This window comes from Salvia splendens, chromosome 1 (assembly GCF_004379255.2).
Source record: "Salvia splendens isolate huo1 chromosome 1, SspV2, whole genome shotgun sequence".
In the NCBI taxonomy this organism is placed as follows: domain Eukaryota; kingdom Viridiplantae; phylum Streptophyta; class Magnoliopsida; order Lamiales; family Lamiaceae; genus Salvia; species Salvia splendens.
In genome coordinates, this window is record NC_056032.1 from 21,848,211 (window position 1) to 21,873,499 (window position 25,289).

Sequence of the window (25,289 nt, forward strand, 5' to 3'; positions counted from 1 at the left end):
AGTATGTATTTGTATAAAATATAGTGTATATATAAATATGGCAATATATAAAATTGATGGGTAAAATTGTATTTTCCTAAAATTAACTAGGTTGACTAGATATGTAACCTAGACTAATGGTTAGTTACATTGTTGCTTGAAACATAGGCTTTTAAGTAGGCTTTGTACTGGCCGGATACAAAACACGGGTCATGCGAATTTGTAACATAGCTATCAAACACACAACTAAATTTGAATAAGTCCTTCTATCTAGTTGTAACTAGGCTTGCACAAGGGTCGGAACCCGCCAGTTCCGGGCCCGAACCGGCGGGTCAAGGGTCGGAAAATTCGCGAACCTGAACCGGCCCGCCTAGCTCCCGGCGGTTCCGGTTCAGGTTCAAAAAACCGGCGGGTTACGCGCCGGTTCAAAACCGGCGGTTTTCGGCTCGAACCGCCGGTTCCGGGCCCGAACCGGCGGGTTGACGATTTTTTTTATTTTTATTTTTTTGCATTTTTCAACTTTTCAATTTTAATCAAATTACATTACACTTTTCAAGTTTGCTTTTGTATGCAATGTGAGTAAATAAAATTGAAAAAAATACGGCTAAAGTTGCAATTTTATTGAAATTGCATATTTACAAATTACACGTTACAAGTTACAACAATTACAAATTGAAAACATATGGCGGTCTTGAAGTCTTAAACAAAATTTAAATACAAATGAGACTACTAGTGAAGAACTAATTACAAATGACAAGAAACGACGTTGAAGTTCTTAAACGTATAAGTGTATTATATATATACTCTTAACCGGCGAAGAAGATCTTTCTACATAACTAAATTAAGGACACCTTTAGCAATTCAATTGACTAGAGTATATACAAATACAATTATGCAATTGTATTTGCATATTTTTAAAGTAGGAATTAATGGGAAAAAAAAGAAATAAAAGAAAAAGGACTTGAGCTCAACTTAAATTAAAAATTTAAGTTGAGGTGCCTACGTATCCCAATTGCTCATTTGCATTAGGGAATCAAAGTCCACGTAGTTCTCTTACCTTACATACCTATTTGGCTTGGCCGGCGGCGGTTGACGGTTGGCCTAATCTTCATCCCCGGTGAATTCATCTTGTGATCCCTCTTGACGATCATTCCAATCATTTTCTTGTTCTCGGACGTCAGCTTTGGCCCAATCATCAAGTAACATCACGGCTTCCATATTTTTCGCCGAGAGCTTACTTCTTGATTCATCCAAAACGCGCGAGCCAACACTAAAAGCGGACTCGACGGCGACGGTGGAAGCCGGAACAGAAAAAATCTCCTTGGCCATTGAAGCAAGGATGGGAAAATCTTTCTCGTGGGTTCCCCACCAATCGAGGACGTCGATTTGGGCGGGAGGAGTAGGACCTTCATCACCAAAGGAAAAGAGTGATTCAAAATATAAATCTAATTCACTGACCATACCTGAGGACCTTCCGCCGGTGCTGTAGTTGTATAGGTCGGCTAGTTGGGATTGCGCGTCGGGGTCATCATAATCGGCTTGAAATGCAAAGCCATAGTTATGTTGTGGAGGAGGGGGTCTTCTGACTTGGTGAGTGGTGTTATACTTGGTTTCATATTCGGTGTAGAGAGAGCGCAAGTTATACTCGAGGTTTTGTTGCACAACTGACCGGTCCGGGAGGTTTATTTGAAAGGTTTCTGAGAGGTCGACTCCAAATTCGTCACTGGTATCGGATTGGATTGCTTGAAGGGGACCAAGATCAATTGAACTCAAATTGTTATAATAAAAATCTAAAATTCTAGAGGTACCTGCTAATTTCCATTTTGGATCCAATACCTTTGCAATCAAAAACACGTTAGGAATCTCACTGAAATACTTGAGCCATTTTTCAATCATATAATACAAAACGCACATTAACTCGGGAGAAGAGGAAGCATTTTTCATTGAAGTTTTAAAACCAAGGGATATGTACATGCAATGCTCCAAAACACGAACAGCAGTGCAATAATAAACACCCGACAATTCAACAGTAGCATTTTTGAAATATTTGAACAATTTAAATAAAGCCAAACTGTTATCCCAACAACTATGCGAAAGATATAAATCACGGTAGGGGTTAGTTCTATAAAAATCACATAAAGCATCTTTATGTGTCAAGGTAGAATTCAGACAATCATATGTCGAATTCCATCTATGAGACACATCCATAGTAAAATTCGTGTACCTGACATTCTTTTGATGGCAATATTTCTTCCATGCTTTGCCAATAGCTGGCTTTTGATGGATTAATCTAACTGCATTTCTAATAGGAGAGACATGCTTTTGCCATAATTCAAGCGCATCCTGTACACATAAATTTAAAATATGGCAAATGCATCTTTGATGAAAATACTTACCTCCAATTACCGGTGTACAAGCCGCAATCAAATCGGCAATACTTGCGGTGTTGGCAGTTGCATTATCAAAACCAATAGAAAATATCTTGTTGCATAGCTGAAACTCATTCAACACTTGTATAATCAAAGAAGCAATTTCTGGTGCAGTGTGTGGACTTTCAAATTCTCTAAAACCAATTAAACGCTTGTTCAAAGTCCAACTGTTGTCCACAAAGTGAACCGTAATACCCATGTATGAATGACGGTTAAAACAATCCGTCCAAACATCTGAGCAAATGTTCACCCTGTGGCCCATGTTAACTAAATAACGTGATAATTCTACCTTTTTCTCCAAGCACTGCCGAACGGTAGATCGTTGCACGGTCATTCGACCTATTCTTTTGATTGCTACATTCAACCCACTTTGCATAGTAACCTCAAAACTTTTGTCATCAAAAACATTAAAGGGCATATGCTTCATAGCCGCCCATCTAGTCATTATATCATCAAAATTCTTTTTATCATATTTAAATAGAGGCGCACCTGACGAACCCGAGCCGGCGCCGGCGGGTTGGAAGTTTAGTTGGCTTTGGGTAGAGGCAGTGCCGCATTCTACCGGATGCTTTGCCACTAAATGGCGACGGAGGGTGCCATATCCACCACCGGCGGACCATTTGTACACTTTATCGCAATAGTTGCAATAAACATGAAAGTCCGAAGTCTCTTCTTGAGAGTTCGGATCGTGAGGACTTGGAATCACCACCGCCACCTTCTTGTAGTGTTTGATAAAAATGTCCGATTTCAAAGGTTTTGCCGTGTTAGTGGGTGCAGGGGGAGGCATCTCCTCATTTCCGCCGGTGCTAGAAGGAATACGAGAATGCGATCTATCCTCGTTGTTGTCCGAGTCCGACGATATAGTAACGTCGAACTCCTCATCTCCCCTACCCCCGCCTTGTTGCATTTCAGCAAGTAGCATGGCGGTCCTATGATCTTCTTCCATCTACAAATATTATGTACGTAGAAGTTAAAAGTATGAACGCAAAAAAAAATTAATGAAATTTTGTGCATGTGAATTGGAAAACAAATTTTTCATTACTTACTTGCATGCGTTCGGCTGCCAATCGGGAAACCTCGTCCATAACATCTCGACGACTAGGTCGTCGAGATTTTGAGGGACGCGTAGTGCTTTGATCTTGGGCTATTCCCTTGCCCCGATCACCACGTCCCGATCCACCACGAGAAGAAGACATATTGAATATATTGATAAATGAAAAGTAATATGGACTTGGAATAAAATATGTATGAAGTATAAAAGAAGTGGTAAATTATGAGCACAATAAATATAGTAGTGAGTAGAAAGTGTAGAATTAAACTTGCGCAATTAGAGAGAATGATGAGAGAATAGAGAAATGGAGATTGAGAATGAAATCCTTGTTAACACAAGAATGGGGTAAGGAAATATGAAGGAGAAGTGAGGTATTTATAGGAGTAAAATTGGAAGAAATAAAAAAAAAAATTCAAATTTCAAACTTTCAAATTTTCGGCCGAACCGCCGGTTTACCGCCTGAACCGGCGGTTCAACCTCAAAACCGGCGGGTTGGTCCACGGTTTTCCGACACAAACCGCCGGTTTCTGACCTCACCTAGCCCCCTACGCCTGAAAAGCTTCCGGAACCGGCGGAAACCGGTCGGAACCGCCGGTTCAAACCGGCGGTTTTCCTCCAAAACCGGCGGTTTTCGCCCAAAACCGACGAACCGCCGGTTCATACCTATCCCTACTTTGAACCCCTACGAACCCCTACGAACCCTAGCCGTTCGACCCTTTGAACCGGCGGTTCGAACCGCCGAACCGCCGGTTCACGGTTCAAGTTATGCCCGAACCTGAACCGGCCCTTATGACCCTCCGACCCTTCAGCCGGTTCAACCCGCCGGTTCCGGGCCCGGTTCCGGTTCATGAACCGGCGGGCCCGAACCGGCGGTTAACCGGCGGGCCGGGCCGGATTGTGCATGCCTAGTTGTAACATAGCTACCAAACGGTCCTAAGTCTATTTTTATGCTTTGGAAATGTATAGGAAGATCTAGAAGTTTTAAATACAAACGAATGAATTAAATGGTGACAAATGGCTAAATATTGTCCATAAATTATTTCAAATGTTGGGAGATCACTTTTAAGCATAAAAATGACTATTCTTATTCCCCATATGTTCCCAAAAATATCGACAGCCACTCTTCCTCCCTCCATAACCAATTTCTTCACAAAATCCCATCTTTATTGATGAATCGATGAAGCAATTGCATGATTGGACTATTTGGAGGTAGGTCTACCTTTCTATCCAAATTTTGATGCACATATTTTGGTATATCAATTAGTTTGAGATGTTCAATTTTCAGACATCGTGACTTAGGGCATTTAATTGATTTTATTCTTTGAACTAACGCTGAATGCATAACATTTAGACGTATTTGTTAATAGTTTGAGCTTTGCTTTGAATGGATTGAACCTTTATCTATAAAGTGCCATAGAGGACAAAAACCTAAGTTAGGGATGTTGGGATTTTATTGATGATTAGTTAGAAATGGTTTGGGAATGTGGTATAAACATGTTCATTTTCATTAGTTTGGAGTGGATTAAGTCTCTGTTTTTCAGTTCCATGTTCCGAATTCTTTAGCAAATTTAGAACGGTAAAAACCTTGATTTACCAATTTTTAAAATAACTCGAATGGGTCTAGATGTTGCCTGATTTCTCTAGAAAATTTAGGTGTTCATTTACTACATGTATAAACTTTTTGGTAAAGGTTGCCAGAAAATGTTCGATTTCGGTAGTCTGTGGTGAAAGGAGAATATCTCTCGAACCATTAGGAATTTTCGAATGAATCTTGTTGCTTTATAAACTAGACTTCCTGCGGTATTTGAAAATATTGGGTTATGCCTCTAAAGCCTTTTGAATGAATATAGCACATTAATGAGAAATCAGTCCAGTGTAGGTGATATATTAGAAGTTAGATGATGAATCATGGAATTACTTTACATTTAGGATATTAAATGAAGATAAAGGAAAGAGTTTAGTTTATAGTAGTATCATTTCCTTTTAAACTTATGTGTATTATAATGCTATAAAGTGGTCACACCCAAATGTTTTGAAAAGGATAGGAAAAAGATCGGCGAAAGCAGAAACGACGAATGGAAAGGTTTGGAAATAAACGTTGTCTAGGTAGCATGCTCCGCACTTAAATGGCTTAATTCTCTTATGTGCTCTAACATGATTATTATGTGACCTATTGTCTTGATAATAATTATTAATTATGTGATAAAATACTTATGAAGTAAAATATGAAAATAAGATGAATTTTTGAATGATTTGGTAATGAAATATGAAAAGGGAAGAATATGATTGTGACTGTAAAGATGGTTAGAAAATTGTAGAAATGGGCATTAAGGTGAACGTGATAAGATATATGCTGATGAGACGTATACAAATATGATGATGTGTGATCTGTTTGTGTTGATGTGTTATGTTGAAAATTGTCAGAAATAAAGTATACTTGTTTGTGCTTATGCCCTGTGCTTGAGTGGGTTTTGTGGGTACAATTGGCATGCCATAGGATAGAAGCGTTGCATTATCTGTGATCACTCGTCTTCTGGATAACCGAAGCGATGATCATCTATCTGTCTAATATCTTATATCTCTGATCTGTCTGATATGCACCCTCATGGGTGATCTGATTATCTGTCTGCACCCTAAATGGGTGGCCTGTGCGGATTCCTCTTGAGGACAAAAATTTGCGTCCACATCTAATTCTGTTTCTGATCTGGTCTGCGTACCCTAGTTTGTCACTAAGCACTTAATGGGCTATATATGTGTTTGCATACGTGAAAATGTGGGTGGTCTGTATATGTGTTATGTGTGTTGGTATTTGCTTTGTGGATGTCACATGGAATACTTGATGACCGTTGATATGTTCTGGATTGATAGTGCTTATTGTTGGTTTCTGGGCATGTGTTGGTTATGGAGAGATGTTGCCCAATGTATGTTAGAAATTAATAAGATGATAATGTTATGATAGATGTGGTAATAATTGGTAGATAAAATGATAGCAAGAATTTTAAGTTGTATGATTATTGCTTCTAGAGAATTTTGGCTGAAGTGTTGAGTTTACTGCAGGTTAGTTGGCATTAGAGAGTACGAGTTGATGTTCTTCATGTCTGTCTCAGTGCTGCATCCTTGGAGGGTCACTGAGCTCTAGATCTTTTGAATTGTTAGATGTGGCGTGTTAGCACTAAATTTTGTATTAAATAACTGTGACGCCCCGAGAATTTGCTCCTCTCTTTTGTTTAAGTCGGATATATTAACTCGATTAATTCTCGTTGAGATGACGTGGAATTTTCGTTGTACCCTTCCGATTTTGAAATAACTTAAGTGTTGTTGTTTGGAGGAATAAAATGCAAGGAAGTTAATACTCTAATAATCAAGGGGAAGAAGTATTTATGAGAAATTGATTAGAGAAGATTAAATACAAATAGTATATGCCTCGTTTTCCGCACAATGAAGACAAAAAAAACACAATTAATCCTACACTACATCTTGAGAGGGACAACACCAACTAGTGACTAAACTAGAGCTTAGTCAAGAGCTACTCCAAACCTAATACTCTAACAAATTGCTAAACTTGGCATTAAGACAAGCAAGTGATGTGGCAAATCCTTTCCCCTCTCTTCCTTGATCTTTTTCGATCCCCATCCTCACCGAAGACTCCAAAAGGGACAGCCCCTAACCTGCAAGGATAACACAAAATGGGGTTAGAAGATGATCTCATATAAAAGTAGTAGGGAAGAGGGCAGGCTCGATTAAGCATAGGGAGGAGGCAGATTCGCATGGTACAGCCGAGAGGCTGCCTCCTTGGGCAGAGAGGCAGTTTTCTTGTCACATTTCCACCTTACACCAAAATAGGAGCCAAGACAAAGGGGCATAGGAGAATGAGCCCACTGTTCATGCTCAAATGAGGAGGAATCAAATCCCTTTTTCCGTCACCAAGGCTGGGGGAAACTGCCAAAGAATGCAGCCCCAAACATTCATCAATTTAGTATGAGTAGAAGTAGTACAAGCTTGGAAAGGAGCTGAGAAGACAACCCCAGAATAGCCTCACAATCCCCCAAGGATCTGGCACAAAATGCAAATTTGTGTGAGCTATATAAGCAGCCCCTCGCCACCTCCATTCCCCTTCACCATTTTCATCACCCAAGCTTCACCACGCAAAGGGAACAAGCGAGGCGGCGGCGGCAAGGGGAACAGCTACAAACCGAGAGTCATCAATCAAGGTAACCCCCTCAACAACCCCTCTTCGCATCATATAGAGCAACCACTCGAGTGTCAAGAACATAGAAAACATAGAGATATCACCAACGATTAGATACCGTAACCCCAGTAGATCAATCGAGATCATAATTTCACATAGCTACTGCCCAACTTACATCATAACAAGAGCAAGCATAGTAACCAAGTAACGATGTCAATAAGACAACGGGGAAAGGGGGGAGAGGACTTAGCTTCTCAATCGAGAGGCTGCCCGACGGAAATGGACGGAGCCCGAAGACCACCGTGCGGCCTCCATGGAACGAGGTGGTGAGCCAGTTGCTGGAGCGCGGGAGTGAGGCGACGCCTCCTCTCTGTCGCTGACTTCGCCGCAGGTAAAGCCGCGGTTCGGCGGAGGACAAGAGACGGCAACGAGCGTAATCGCCGGAGGAGCGTCGGGAAGGCAACGCTACCCAAGGAAACATCGCGTGAGGCGGAGACGGCGGCACGAGGAAGAGGAGCGTCTCCCTATTATTTCGCGGCGAGAGCTCGAACGGCGAAGCCGGTCGGCTAGTGGAGACGGGCGACGGTGTTCGGCGAAGGGGGAGGCGCCGCTGCTTCACCGATTCTCTATTTCTATGGATTAGGGATTTCAATTGGAGGAGTTGGGGAAGAAAAGAGTGAGGGTGAATTGGAGAGGGAGGTCGACGGATGGGGAAGGGAGTAAATTGGGTTCCCCTTTTCTTGAATTGGGCCACTTGTTTATTTGGGCCTTAAGGATTTAAAGAGATAAAAGAGCTAAATGGCCTAATTGGAATTGTGGGCCTAGAGTTTTGTTGGATTGGGCAATATAATTAAATCTAATGGACTTGGAAATTAATTAGTGTTGAAATGGAATTTATTCAAGGATTTAAGCTCGGAGCTTAATGAATTTTATTCCCGAAAAATAATTGAGTCACCAAAAGACGGAAATTGCTAGTGTTGAGACGCGAAGGGCCGACCGGCGTCGCCCCGCGACGCCATGGACGGCCTTAAGAAAAATTCGAAGAAGAAGGAATTTAAGGAGGGATTTTAAGAATCCATATTTTTAAGAGATAATAGAATTTCTCCCAGATAAGTAAAGCGAATAATTAAATGATGCAGTATAGTGAAGCCGAGTTAGGATTTAAGGGAAAACCCTATAAGCCGAGACTAAGAGATAGATGCTATCCTATAGGATGCATGCATTCTTTTTCAGAAAAATTGTTCAAGTACTAATTAGCGTGTTACGCTATTTATTTCTAAAGGAGAATTTATTCAAAGGGAAAGTGAGGCCAAACGAAGATTTTAATTGGAGATAAGCATACCGGGTGGGCTTTCTTTTAATATCCAGCATTATAGTGTGGATATAAAGCAAATATTTTGAAGTTATGAAATATCATCTTTTCTCAAAATGGAGATGTGAATTATTTTAAAGTTGTTTTCATGCCATAAAATGTTTGTTTTCGAGGCCTGTCTGTGAGGGCTATATGCCGAAAGTTTGGCGATGCCAAAAATTTGGTAACAAGTTCGGTTCCCAATAGGACCGCAAAATACTATTCGGAGATTCGTGCGCGAGCGCTGTGAGCCATCCTAGAGAGAGGTTGGCCGGCGAGGATGCTTGTGAAGGCGGCCACCTTCATGGCACACTGGATTCTCAGACATGGAGGAATACATCAAGAACTTAGACTGCAGTCGGACTTTTAAGATCACAAAAGAATTTAGTATGCTCGGCCTTTTAAGAAAATCCCCGTGTGATACTGTTGATGGATGACAACTTATATTTGTACGTTTTGTTTTCGGCACGTGTCCACTGAGTACTCATGTACTCAGCCCTGCATGTATTTATAAATGTGCAGGTTGAACGTCAAGATGGAGAAGAATTGATCGGAGTCGATGCTATTAAATAATCGTGTGGATTTCTCGATGATTTGTGTCTTCATACACGAAGTCGTTCAGTAGGGACCTATTCCGCTGTGTTTTGTTAAATGAGAATAGTAATGTCTCATCATTGAACTCTGATTCAGTTGACATGTCAAATTATTCTATTCTCAGATTGTACCAAATACTTGACTGTTATTTTGTAATATCACATTTGTCCTTCGGCAAGTTCTTCAGATTCTACCCATTTTCTATCCCCGCTTCTTTAATCCCCCATTAGTCGCGAATTACTCAATCTTGTTATCCTTAACGAGAATTGGGTCGTGACAATAACTTCCGCTGTAATTGTAAATTTAATGATTTAAATAGTTAGGTTTCGAATGGTTCAGAAATATGAAATTTTGAATTGCCAAACTTAATGGCGCCTCTTTTGTGACATCACCTATTCGGCTGATAGACGGTCAGGTAGGAGGTGTTACAAAGATATAGTTGAAAGAATGTGAGACATGATAAAGGAGTTGCCTATGATGATCTTGTGCAAAAAATTTCGAAAACCTTGTTAATATGGCTAAATAACGTGTAATTGCCTAAAGTGAATTTTATGTTGCCTTGTCTTTTCCCAAAAATACCTTGTGAGAATTGAGCCTATTTTATTATTAAACGGGTGTTTTATCTCAAGCATGTCATATGTTTCTAGAACATGTTCGCGATCTCTTTGAGACTACATAGTGGTTATAGAGATAGGGGAGGACGTTAGTCCATCCTTATTAGCCATATCCTACCCCTACCCGTTATCACGTTAATAATCCTTGTTAGTCTACTCTGAGCTGATAAACATTTTCTTTGATAAACCAAGGGATTGGCTTTCCATTGTGTTACTTTTGGAAAATCAAACAGAAATGAAAGTTTGAAAGTAGTGTTAGCAAATGGAATACAAGCTTATTGAAGTAAAAGAGCCTTTTCTTTGACAAACCAAGGCATTGGGTTTCCATTGTGCTACTTTTGGAAAATCAAACGAAAATGAAAGTTAGAAAGTAGTGTTAGCAAATGGAATACAAGCTTATTGAAGAGAGAGAGAGAGAGTAGTGAAAATACCATGCAAAACATGGAGAAAAAGAAAAAAAAAAGGAAGAGGAACGAAAAGAAAAATGAAAATGAAATAGAAAGAGTGAATAAGTGTTATATGGTGAGAAGGTTGTCTTGAAGATTGAAAAATGGGTGTAGAACAAAAGTAGAATGTTGATAGATGAGAAGAGTTTAGGCAAAGCCTAGAGCTAGCTAAGATTGAGAAAGAAAATTGGTGAAGTTGAATAAGTTATATCTTGGGGATTAAAGTCACTTTAGCCAAAATTACCTCATATATCTAAAGAGCCTATGTTACAACCTATGCCAAAGACCTTTCGGACCTTAGATTTTTAATCACGCCGTAGTAGAAGAGAGTGTAGATTTCGAGCAAGCCTTGGTAAACTATGCATGCTTTGATGATTAGAGAGTTATGTCGTGAACCTATGCACTTTGAGAGTGAGAGAACTTTACAAATGCACATGGCATTTTTCCTTGTGAGGGTAATTTGACAAGGTTGATTACATAATATTAACTTGAAGCAATACTCTAATATACCTTACAAGGCCTTTGATACTTGTTGTTTACTTTATGTTTACTGAGGCAATTATGACAATCCAACATCCTTACATGGATTTGTAATTCTAGTTTCTTTCTTCTTGTTTGAGGACAAACAAGTGTTTAAGTTTGGGGAAGTTGACAAACTCATAGTTTAGAAAGGTTTTAGAGGTGATTAACATATGATTTTGTTGAAATAAGGTGATTATTATAGGGTTTCACTCATTTATTCACCAATTATATGAAGTATTGAGTTTGTCAGAGTTTTGAAGTGAGAACAAGTTAAAACGGGAAAAACGGAGCGAACTGGCTGATTCAGAGAGTTCGCCCGGCTAGGCATTTTTCAGACACAAAACGCCTGACCCGGGCGTTTCGATGAGGATTCCAAAAAGTTCATCCGGTCAGGCCTTTTCCCACTTACAAATTCCCCGGTCGGGTGATGACGACGGATGCCCATTTTTGTTTATTTTTCACTCCAAGTATAAAAGGGAATTCTCACATTTCGATCCCTAACTTCCATGATCCCCAAATTGAGCTGAAACAAGAGATTGAAGGAGGAGACTCCCCACCATCAATTCCACCTATAGGGAGTTCTACTTCCAATTACCATTTATGTTTTTCTTTGATTTTCTTTTTGTTTTGTCTTTGATCATGAATAGCTAGATTTCCTTTAGGGATTTGGTGAAGTTTGTATAGAACCCATGGGTTGATCCTTGATTTGATGCTTATCCATCTCTTTGTGTTGGTTTTGTTGGTTATTGCTCTTTCCATATTTAATTCTCTAGCTAACAATTGAGTAAATCTTGCTCTAATTATTGCCATTGACAAATCTTGATTAGACTAGTTAGATAATCAACAACTATGTTATTTACATGGGATTCAGAGATGCATGCGCTAGAGAGAGGACTTGGGTCCGTTGTTTTTGGGAGTCGATTTCGAGTTGTACGGAAGAGACTCCTAGACTAGAGATTGACCCACGTGTTAGATGCACCCGAGAGGGGGTCTAACCAATCCTCCTGACCTTCCTAACCACACATGAGGCCCAACAAATGAGCATGATCCCTAGGTGACACCCGTGATCCATACCAACGGATCCAATTCTCTAGCCTTTCCTAGATTGTTTGAAAACATTTCTTCATTTGCTTTCTTTGATCTCGATTGTCTTTGTTTCCTAGTTTATTATTGTCTTTAGATAACAAAAATAAAAAACCCCCATCATTAGTCTAAATAGTATTCGACATTGCATCAAAGTATTCATTCTAGCATTTTAGTCTTTGTGGATCGATAACTTAGCTTGCCACGTGCTACATATTTCGTACACTTGTGGGTGACGCTTTTAATTGCAACATTTAGCATAGTTAGGTTACTGTTTTTCTTATTTTGTTTATGGGTAATGATATTGAGACATAAAATCTCTATACCATCATAACACCCTTATATTTATTTTTTACTTCCTCCCTCCCAAGGAAGATGACCCCTTCCTTGGACAGCACATGATTTTATACAGTTATATTTTGTGTGTTAAGAGGAAAGAGTAAAGTAAGAGATAGAGAATAAAGTAGAGATAAATGTGTCTCCATTTTAAGTAATGGGTCATCTTGATTGGGACAAACCAAAAAGAAAAGTAGGTCTTCTTCAATGTGACAGAGGGAGTACAATTTTAACTTCGACTAATATATCCTTAATAACCAATATTTATGTAGAGATTTTGATAGCAACCAATTATGGATAGTTCTAGTTTAGAGGATATTGAATCTAAAATTCTAATCTTATCAACCAAGCAAATTCACAAAATTATCTTAATGGAGTATAATCTAAGCAATCAAACAAATTTAAATTTATTGAATTTTAAATTCTAATCTTATCAACTAAGCAATTTCTCAAAATTATCTTAGAAAGTATAATTAGCAACTAAACAATAATATAAAATGTAATTATAATTTAGTTATAGACGATGCTCATTTTGTCAATCAACAACACTCTAATGAATTTTTAATTAGTAATAGGCTTTTTAATTAATTCTAATTACTTGCAATGAATTGTGACCCAATAAGAATCTGATGTTTCTGGTTAGGTTTGGGTTTAGTTTTTTTTTTAGTATGGGTTATGTTTAGAGTTCGGGTGTGTTTGCCAGGTTAGGGTTAGGGTTAGGGTTAGGGTTAGGGTTTGGGTTTGGGGTTTTTTTCAGCTTAGGGTTTATATTTAGGGATTAGGAACTAATTATATGTTGTTGATGTGTGTTTGCAGTTTTTGTTTTAGAATTCTAAATAATTTTAATCAATATTCCTTCCGTCCCATAAAAATATGGGCATTTGATGTTAAAACTTTTTAGGAATTGTATATGATTGGATATGGAAAGTATTATTTAATTAATGATAATATAATTAAATTTTTTACAATGAAACATAAAAATAATATGAAATTCTCCCCCTATACCTTATTTTTATAACCGAGAAGATTAATTTACACGTAAAATAAATATAAAGTTGTATTTAATTTTTATATCTGAATATTAATCAATAGAGGATTTTAACATCAAATGGTTGGTATGAAGTCACCTAGCGGTAGAGTTGATCAGATTATATTATCTCTGGGCATTATTAGTTGTCTCATTTAAAAAATTACAGTACAATTTTTAAAAATTGTGAATGAAATTGGGTGTTAAAAAATTACAGTACAATTTTTAAAAATTGTGAATGAAATTGGGTGTAAAAAATCAATGAATGTGAATATTACTTTGATATAATTCTTTTTCAATAAAATGTTAATAAAATGAAGGTGGACTATTTACTAAAAATAGTAAAAAAAATCAAATGATATAACAACAAACATTCCGAAATATCTATATCAGACATTTAGTGAGAGAATTAAAGACAATGTCATATTTGTGAATGTGTAAAGTGTAAACAATTTCCAATTTTGGTAATACCATTATTCTAGCACGGTTTACAATTACATTCACAATATAATTAGTACTAGTTTTTAATATAATTAGCACAGGTTGCCAATATGGATAATATTAACATAATAAACATAATGTTGCGAAATAACCAACGTATTTTTTTAATATATTAGCATAATTTTATATTATAGCGTTTTGTAATCTAATCAGCATAGTTTTACAATATAATATGCAAAGTGCATACGTAAAATGAATTTCAGGAGCATTATTGATCTATAAAAATAATTATTGGCCCGTAATAAAAAAAATGAAGAAAATGGGAGGATTATTGGAAATGCACGTGAACTGGAAAGTCTTTAATAGTTTCCCGTGACCGACCGCATGTCGTGCCCACCTCTGCAAGGGACAAAAGGACTTTGCTGCAACAAAGCTCTCCACCAATCATTCCTCATCCTAATCATTCATCAAATTCAATTCTTTCCTATTTCAAAAAATAAATATACTCCCTAAGTTTACCATTTAAAGAGTCATTTTGATTTGGTACAAGTATTAAGAATTGTTTCACTTTGTGAAGAAAAATAAATGAAGAAAGTGAGTGAAATGAGACCCATTTAAAGTATTAGTTTTATACTATTAGATTATGAGTGCAAAAAGTTGGTGGGATGTGATGTCCGCTTACTAAAAGTAGAATAAAGTAAATAGTTCTATAAATCGTGGACAAACTAAAATGGCAAAAGAGTTCTTTAAATGGTGGACAGAAGGAGAAGGAGTATATATTAAATGAGCATAAGAAGAAAAAGTACTATTTCCATCATTAAAAATACTCCCTCCGTTCGCGAATAAGAGTCCCGTTTTTTAATTTTAGTCCGTACGCGAATGGATGTCCTGGTTCACTTTACCATAAATAGTAATAGAGTCTCACATTCTACTAACACATTCTACTCACATTTAATTTAAAACTAATATATACAAGTGAGACCATATTTCACTAACTTTTTTCCACTCACTTTTCTTAACATTTCTTAACCCGTGCCGCCAAGAAATAGGACTTAGCGGACGGAGGGAATACTACCTCAATGTTATTTGAAATAAAACATTTCCTTGTTGGCATGAAATTTTATGTAATATTGTTTTGTGAATTAATAAGGGATAATAAAAGATATGATATTGTTTTCATTTTATGAAATGTTTCATTTTTAATTAGACAACCCAAAAAAGAAAAAGTTTAATTTTTAATGGGACAGAGGGAGTTCTTACGATATTCAAAATAGTACGCATTTTAATGCAAAATTAATAAAGTAAGAAAATGATAGATTGAAGTATATTATTGGAAAATTAGGCCTACATCATTTTACATCATAATTGATACCCCCTCCGTCCCATTATAAGTGATGGATTTTTTTGTGCTAGAGATTTAAGAAAATGATATATATTGAGTTAAAGTGAGAGAGAATAAAGTATGATCGAGGAAAAAGAAAGAGGGATAAATAGAAAATAAAGTAAGATTTAGAGAATAAAGTAAGAGAGAATTAAAATAAAAGTGGGTATAATAGGAGATGCAATGATAAAAAGTGAGTAATAAATTGAGAGGAACTCTCTTTTTTTATTATGAGATCATTTTAGTAGACAGGCGAAAATGAAAAGATGATTTTTTTTTTTGGACGGAAAGAGTAAAATATTAATTATACACTGAAAATTTAAAAAAAAATGATTAAAATTATATGATTAAGCACTATTATTAATATTTTTATATACAAGAAAATAAAACATATTGTAATTGAAATTCGCAATGACAGCCACTGCCTCCATCTTGGTCGACTTGATGTGGTTGATCAATTGTCGCCATCCATTCACTGATAGGAGGTCGTCGTCAAAGCCAATTTGCATGAATCTAGACGTTAGCTTTGCCTCCAAAATTTACTACAGACATGTGATTTAATAGTTGGGCATCAGAAGAATTTTGAAGTTTGGATGATGAGCTTAAATACCCTTATCTCTCGCCGCCCTACACTTTCCAAATTGCTGAATTTGGGTTATAATCATCGTGATTCATGTCGCGAATGAAACCCTAGCATCCTCTAAAAGCAGAAAATATAACGTTTTTTACCAAAATCATAAAATGCTAACATCAAAATGAATTTTAGTTTAGTTTTTTAAATACTTAATTAATACTCCATTTATCCTAACTAAGTCAGACATTTCTTTCTGGCTCAGGCACGGTGTTTAAGAAATTGTGTTAAATAGATTAAATAAAAATAAACAAAATAAAGAGGATTATAAATTAGGAGAGACAAGAGACATTAAAATAGGAAGATATTAAAGTAAGAGCGTTTAGATGTTTTAATTTTTGTCCAAAAAGAAAATGACTCAACTTAGTTGGAACATTTCGAAAAGAAATATGACTAAACTTATTTGGGACCGAATGAGTAGTAAATAAATTATTCATTGAATCAAAATCGTTTGACCTTTGAATTTAACGGCTCCCATCACTTTATGATAAAAAAAATGAACCAATTCATAATGTTTAAATCTGAAACTATCAAACATAATTTCATAACTAAAATCATGATAGGGACATATATTAAGCATCACAAATGAACTTTATTGTTACTACGCCCTCAGTTTCATAATAGTGAGGTCATTTTGTCATTTTAGTATATTACATAGTAATTGAGTCATTTCCTTTTTTAGTAAAAGTTAACACATTTATTCTCACTTACTTTATTCTCTCTTCTTCTCTCTACATTTTTTCATTTTCTACTTTATTATTCATTTACTTAACACACTTAACACAATTTTTCTTAAATCGCGTGCCAAAAGAACGCCTCCACTACTACGAAACAGAGAGAGTATTTATTAAGGGGTTAAACGGTATCATGAGATAATATCATAATGAAATAGTTATTTCTATTTTTATTTTTATACCTATAAGTACTATTCATTAACAATCTTTCAATCATTTTTTCTTCCAAACATCTTTTTCTACAATTCTATTTTCGTATTAAAACTTGCACCATCCCCAAAGTCCATATTCTTAGGCTATATATATTTATTAAGGATTACCACTATAGGTAGGATTCATATTATTGATTATATAAGAGTATTGGCCTACATAGTTAATAGGTTTACTAATTCATTTAGTAAAAAAAAATTACTCCCTCATACTTATTTAGAACATCCTACCTAAACTGATTCATTTTTTTATAAAAGATACTCCCTTTAATATATTTATTTTTTCTTTTACTTTATTTTCTCCCTTTAAATTATATGCCAAAAAAACGCATGAGGTACTTTTCGTCCACCAAAAAATTGAGATTTTTTTCTAATTAAGTTTTGTCCAAAAAAAATTGCTAATTTTCACAACTAGGTCAGTTACTTTACTAAAATATCACTAAAATTATTATTTTTAAAATATCTTGAACTAGGTGTTTGAAACATTTTAACTACAACAAAACTCAATATTTACCAAACTATTATCATTATTATATTCATTAACGAAACACATAATGAACATAATGATTTTTGAATGGAATATCTGAACCATTCATGATCCTTCTTGCCTAACAAACATGTAGGATGTGTGATCGTATCATGTACCTTCACATAATTAACCTACTTTCATGCAATAGAGCATATAATTAAAGAATTTCAAGTTGGATTAATTTAATACCGTCGATTTGGGTTACAAAAAATACATAATAAAATTGTAAAATATGGTCCACGCGATAGGTAAATATAAAAAGGTGACAATCTAATTAATGCAGTATAAATTTGTCTTGTATCTCATTTTTCTTATATCAAACAAAACATCCTGCAAATTGGGTTCCATTGTGGGTTCAGATTTAAGGGGCCTTCAACCACTTACATACTCCCTCCATCCTACAAAAATATAATTCCTCCGTTCCACAGTAGCAGAGTCATTAAAGTTTCTGCACTCCTTTTGAAAAAATGATAATACATAATTAAAGTGAATAAAGAGTAAACTAAGAGATATACTAATGTAGATTCGGGACGACACATGAATTAATGAATAATAGATAAAGTAAGAGAGACAGAGAAAGATAAAGTAATTATAATATTATTAGTGGAGAATGAGACTCACATTATCCTCATTAGAGAGAAAGAAGTTAACAAAAGTAGGAGATATTTTTATGGGAACATCCTAAAATGAAAATTGTTAAAGTATTCATTTTTTCCGTATTGATATTTGAGTAGTGTAAGATTTGTCTTGGGTGATATTTACCCATGCTTGTTTCTTTGTCAATAAAAGGGCCAGGGTTCTTCACATGCATCAAATCTTAATGCATATAGTAAACTTTTATAAGAATCCTTACTTTTTTTTGCTCACACCATCTCTCTACTCTTATCTATAAAACCCCCCCTTACAATATCTTGTAACAACCATCAACCTTATCCTCATAAAACAGCCTCAATGGAACACTCCAATACTCTTGTAACATTAGTTTTCTTCATTTGTCTCTCCACATCTTGCAATGGTTCTTCTTTTGACCCATGTTCGTCCCCTGGTTCGGATCTATCCATCATCCCCATGTTCGGCAAATGCTCACCATTCGACTCGTCCAAACCCGCCACATCATGGGTCGACACCGTCCTTAACATGGCCTCAAACGACCCGAAACGAATTTCATACTTGTCAAACCTAGTCGCGCCAAAACCCACCCCCGCCCCTATCGCCTCGGGCCAGGTCATAAGCGCGGCCAACTACGTTGTCCGGGTCAAAATTGGGACTCCGAGCCAGCTCTTCTTCATGGTGTTGGACACTAGCAACGACGCTGCATGGATCCCATGCAGCGGTTGCACCGGGTGCTCGTCCGCTGTCTTCGCCTCCAACTCCTCCACCACTTACGCCTCACTGGACTGCTCAGTACCAGAATGTACCCAAGTCAGCGGGGTCTCGTGCCCGACGGTTGGGTCCGGTTCATGCCTCTTTAACCGGTCCTACGGTGCCGGATCGACCTTCTCGGCCACGCTATCCCGTGACACCCTCACATTAGGCAACACCGTCATCCCAAACTACGCTTTCGGGTGTGTCAACACCATTTCGGGCGAGTCGATCCCGCCCCAAGGGTTATTGGGCTTGGGCCGCGGACCAATGTCATTACTTTCTCAAACCGGGCCGGTCTATTCAGGTGTATTCTCATATTGCCTCCCTAGCTTCAAGTCGTACTACTTCTCGGGCTCACTCAAACTCGGACCCGCGGGCCAACCCAAGAACATCCGAACCACCCCGCTCTTGAAGAGCCCACACCGCCCGTCGCTATACTACGTGAACCTCACAGGAGTCAGTGTGGGCTGGGTCAATGTTCCAATAGCACCAGAGCACCTAGCGTTCGACCCAAGCACCGGGTCGGGTACCATTATAGATTCGGGTACTGTTATAACCCGGTTCGTCCAACCCGTATACATAAGTATCCGGGATGAATTTAGGAAGCAAATAACAGGGGCGATAAGCTCGTTGGGAGCGTTCGACACTTGCTTTGCAGCGACGAATGAAGAGATAGCGCCAACTGTTACGTTTCATTTTACGGGGCTGGATTTGAAGCTTCCGATGGAGAATGTGTTGATCCATAGCAGCTCGGGGTCGTTGGCGTGCTTGGCAATGGCTGCGGTGCCGAACAATGTGAACTCAGTGCTCAATGTGATAGCCAATTTGCAGCAGCAGAATCTCAGGATTTTGTTCGACACTGTTAATTCTCGCCTTGGAATTGCGCGTGAGCTCTGTAATTAGCCTCTGCTTTTTTTCAATATGTGGCAACCGAACGATCTGAAATGTAAACGCTGTTGCCGAATCATCTCAATCTCTCTCTTCATCTTCATATTTAAACTTTTGGGATAATAATGGATTTTCTCCAAATTCTCATTTTTCATATCAACAAAAATTTAAATCCGTATATTTTCATCTACCTATGAATTAGTAATAATTTACAAACATAAAATTTGGGAATAACAAGTCCAGAATTTGAGCAAAACTCGATAATTAAAATACTACAAATTAGACATTGTTTAATATTACTCTACGACTCTGTAATGTTTAATGCCTTAAAAACGCAAATTATACTCCTTCCGTTCAATGTTAATACAGTCGTATTCCTTTTTGGGACGTTCCAACATAATAGAGTCATTTCTATATTTGACAAAAAACACTATACACTCTCTCATATTTTTTCATCTTTCTTACTTTATTCTCTACATTTCATATATTAAATATTTGTTTCTCAATCTTCTCCGTGACAAAAAAAATGTTTCTATTAACATGGACGGAGGAAGTACTAATTAGTTGAATTGGAAATGATGGTAAAGTGGGCAATGCAATGACTATAGGTGAAAGTAAGCACTGCATTCATGAAAAAAATCCAATAAATGAAACATTAGCTGGCTATCAAATTATAAGGTCTATTGTTACAGATTCCATACCAAGAAGTGGCTGGCAATTATACTAGTATACAACACAGGAAAACTACAGTTACAACTACAAACTACTTGAGATGGCACCACTGCAGATATAGTACAAAGATTCCAGTTCAGAGCGACAGAGGAGAAAGACTTAAGATATTTCTTGTTTCTTTTTCTTTTTTTTTTTTGGGGGGGGGGGGGATGAGTATTAAGAAAGGGGTCAGACAGACCCACAGATTAGTTCAGTCTCAAGTATGCTCAACACTGAACCAGAAATACAGGGAAGTGCGAGTATATATGACGCGTACTTGCTGCAGGGAGAGTGTTCCGCTTGTCAAGACAGCCTTTGCGCCTCCCTCAATCCGTGTTCGCATTACAGTAACACAATCACCATTCTTCTTTAGTGCAGCAGCTGGAACTCCATCAGGAGGGCTTGCAGTGGTCACAATGGCATGAGAGAGATGGTCCAAGGGATTCGACTCGCATTGGAGAATACAGCCATCAATAGTGAGCCTCCCGCCCCTGTGCAGAAGGCAGCAGCCGAGCTCTGCCCTCACCGTCAGATTAGCCAGCTTGCATGTTGCCAAGAACTCCAGGGCACTGTAGAATCACAGCAAAACTACACTTTCTAAAATTGTTCTAATTGGTAATGGTTCAATCATTTTTTTTATTGGATAAACAGAAACTTTAAGGTTGCGTACTTGCGTTACACTCGGACCCGAAACCTTTGGCCTCAGGTATACTTTGCCACTTGGCCAACACATGCACACAAAACTCATTACTCAAAAGTAAGAACTTTGCTGATTGCACTATGATAAGTAATTGGGGTTCATTCAATTTACTGACCCTTGATATGTTATAACGCTTGATACAAATCGGTGAATTTCTAACCACAAAAACATGGCCTATGAAAACACATGACTGATAGGGATTTTGGTGGGGTTTATAAGCTTTTGCGAAGTGTTTGACAAAATAAGCTCGAAAATAGCTTATAAGCTGTAAAAAATTAACTCCAGAGGCTTATAAGCTCCCTTCAACCAACTTATTTTTTCTTAATCTTATAAACAATGATCCGCTTACAAAAAAGAACTCTATTTGGATCGTTATCTCCTTCATATTCTTTTGAAATTTCATCTCCCTTAAATTTCTACTCTGACTCACAATTCTACCTCTAACTTATAAGCTCGGCTATATAAACACGTTGACAGCTTATAAACTTTTGACATAGTACATCTTATCATTGATTGGAGCTTATAACCTTTCTAAAATAAGCTTATAAGCTCAGCTATCTAAACACCCTTTGAGTATTAACTATTCAACTCAATCTGATACAGATTAAGAACTGAAGATAAGAGTAGGATTTGAAGAAATAGAGGACCTTTAAAATATTAATCTTTTGGAAAAATAGTTGCAGGTAGGATTAGGTTATCTTTATCTTTAATACTCCGTCCGTCCCATAAAAATAGAGACTTTGGGGATGGCACGGGTTTTAATGCAAAATTGGTAAAGTAAGAAAGATGTAGAAAGTAAAAGTGATTGAAGTATTGTTTGTGGAGAATGGAACTCACCTCATAAGAGAGAAAAACTTGCCAAAAATGGAAGATGACTATTTTTGTGGGATGGCCCAAAATGGAAAAAGAAAATTTTATGGGACGGATGGAGTAGTAATTATTTAGGTTATCTTTATCTTTATTTTCCATGGTTATCTTTACCTTTCGTAGTAGGAATAGGGTAGGCGTTGGCACGTCCCAGAATATTGTTTAGTATGGCATAGGCCAAGGACCTCCTAGGGCTATCGTTATTTGATATTTAGTTTTGCAATTCCATTTAAGTCTTTTATTTGTATATCTTGTGAGAGTGCATAGGTCAAACAGTTTGTGTGCATCAATTTAGCAAACAGGTTGAGGGCATCGATCTCCATACTTAACACAATCATCAAGTTTCCCTCACCAAAAAATCTTAGAGACTTAAAGACTTAAATCAGAATCATCAGACAAATCATTGTTGAGATTAGAAGCATGCAGTGCAAAACACTTAATTTACTTAAGAAAGAAAACTCAGATTATAGCAAACCTCTCAGAACCACGAGAGCAGATAAGCGTTGTATCATCAGGAAGTTCACCTGCGCCAATCTGCAAAAAATATGGTGGAAATAAGGTATTTTTCTGTATATATGATACAAGCCAATTGAAATGGTTAGACAGTATAAATCACAAACTTGAAGACATCCTGAAACCAAACCCCTCATATAGTCACCAATTATAACTCTCTCATATAAAAGTAAAGAAAAAAAGAGTGAGAATGGCAGTAAAAAGGATAACCACCTCAAAAATTTAGAGGAATATGAACGTCAAAAATATAGCAAAGCAACAAAATTAATGAGGAATGGACATACGTAAGGTAACTGAGTAATAAGAGGAATAATGATTTCTGTGACTCTGTCTATTCTAAAGTTTGATTTCAACAGCATTTATTGTTGAGAATAATAACTTTAGCAATTGTCATATCTGCAATGAGCTGAGATGTCCAAACTGGAGTGTGATTTTTAGCATGTCATAATCAAATAAAGAAGTTGGCTGTAAGGATAACTTTATGTACCTATTGCCTATGAAATATTTATAGTACTCTTTTCCTCCCCCTTTTAAAGAACCATATCTTATCACATCAATCAATTATGTTAGGCACACTTTTGTGTAATGCTCCTACATACAGCAAGAAATTGGGGCCGCCTGGAAGCATTTTGAGACTAGTGGTAGCATGCAAGTGATTTTCTTCAACCACATTTCTTTATTTCGTATTGAGATGTGACAGACTCATCATACACTAAGAGCTCAGCGTACACGCTGCTATAAGCTCAGCATACAAACAGATATATTTAACATAAATTCTACCTTTGTCAGACAGATCAGAAAAGGAATTAAAGATGAGATAAATAAGAGGGTGATTATAGAATAAATTCCAAATCTAAGTCAGAGGGCATAAATTACAAGGCAGATAGGCTTCTTGATCTGAATATTAGACGTTCAGTGAATCCCTCCAGCTGCAATCAATACAGTGTCTCCAGGCCTGCAAATCATTAAGCTGAAGAGTGTAGTATCCTTTCACGAGTAGATTCGTCTCCCGACACTGAACATCACATATCAAGCGTCACTGACCTTGCTGCAGCGACAGCCGTCTCAATTTTGGGGTAAACCCCAGGCTCAGATAGATCATTAACAGACCTATCAACTCGCAACCAGAGACGAGGGTGGCATGCAAGGAAACGCCATCTGCGGCAAACGAGGGCGGTGTTATACCGATCTGCAATAAGGAAGGAAAAAGTCCCAGAGTACTGCAAACTATTCCAATCAATATACTATATTCATACACTAACTTCTAGGGATACCTCATTAAAAATGAGTAAAATATTGCATACAAACGATTATCTACAAAAAATCGACGTTTGTATATATATATATATATATAAGAATACTTCATAAAAAAAAAGCAAATGAAAAATCTTTCTTGCAATTAAAATCGATATAAATACCTCGGTTACCGAAAAGCAATTCAATTTAAGAAGCACAAACACAATTACACCACTTTAGCTTCAACAATCCAACTATGATAAACAAAAAAAACACATCTTTGTCGGCAGAAACACCAAATAAATTCAATTTATCATGAAATTCCACATAATAGGCCAAATTGACGTTCGACATAACTACAGATATTCATAATACGGCTTCAAAGAAACAAGACTCAAAAAAAATCAGGAATTCAACCAATAACTAATAGCTTAAACATCATAGGAACAAAAATTCATACCTGGAATGGGGCAGAGGAAGCTGAAAATTAGCATGAGACAACCATCATCGAGATTATTTATTTGACAATTGTATGAATTCTTGCCGCGCTTTGCTAATTTCTTCAACTTCGGCTGCCCTGCCTCCATTTAATTCAACTTACACCGAAATGGCCAAATTAGGGATTTTTGGGTATGAAACAAATTGTTCTTTCACGCGCTGTAGCGATGTGTTATTTATCTATTTGAAGGAACATTTTATCAATAATAGCCAATTGGGCTATGTTTCTTACAATTAGGCCTAAACAATTTATTTAAGTGATTATTGGATTATCAGTTTTCGTGCAATTTAAATAAGTTGCATGCTAGGAACGCATATAATTTATATATAAGAAATATAAATTATAATTCATAAATTCTATGGATATATGATTATATTGTTAAGATTCAAATAATCGAAGTGTATTGTTTTATTTTTTCATGTGAAGATCTTTGTTCTCAATCACAGATCTTTTAATCTTTTTTCCGAACTCAAATTTTAATCTTTGGGTGGACAAAACTTATCAAAGCCGGAAAGGACTTGATTAGAACATAGACAAAATTCTCTTGCTTGAGGATTTGAAATTTTCAACCACCACTAGGGGAGGATGACGTTCACATTAGGTAACAAGTCAGTTCTTTGTAGAAGTAAACAATACTCCCTCCGTCCCAAAAAATATTTCACATTCTTGAGTGGCACTAGATTTTTAATTAAATACCCCTTCCGTCCCGCTCAAGATGTCAACATTCTTTAGTAACATGAGATTTTACGAGAATTTATTAGGTTGAGTAAGAAGAGAAAAAATGTACCCCCTCCGTCCCGGCTAAGACGACACATTTCTTAGTCGGTATGAGATTTTAGGAGTTGTTGGTTAATATGTTTAATTGGAGAGTGTCACGAACGCATTTTGCTAAGGATAGTGAAAGCGGGTAAACCGCGACTAATGATAAAGATTAAAGAAGCGGGGAAAGAAAATGCGTAGAACT

General features: G+C 37.0%; 1 protein-coding gene, 1 long non-coding RNA gene and 1 pseudogene across 2 annotated transcripts; 2 read left to right on the forward strand and 1 right to left on the reverse strand.

The window, feature by feature from the left end:
- The first annotated feature begins 4,515 nt into the window (after positions 1-4,515).
- Positions 4,516-6,795, forward strand: LOC121745341. The gene is made up of 2 exons (XR_006038804.1): positions 4,516-4,668; positions 6,517-6,795. It is a non-coding gene; the product is annotated as an uncharacterized LOC121745341 (long non-coding RNA).
- Positions 6,796-18,368: 11,573 nt separating this feature from the next.
- Positions 18,369-19,940, forward strand: LOC121797252 (aspartyl protease AED3-like). The gene has a single exon (XM_042196011.1). It carries the CDS (start codon positions 18,498-18,500, stop codon positions 19,812-19,814), a length of 1,317 nt encoding a protein of 438 aa, XP_042051945.1. The 5' UTR covers positions 18,369-18,497; the 3' UTR covers positions 19,815-19,940.
- A 485-nt stretch (positions 19,941-20,425) lies between these two features.
- LOC121745348 lies at positions 20,426-24,528 on the reverse strand (annotated as a pseudogene).
- Positions 24,529-25,289: the final 761 nt, after the last annotated feature.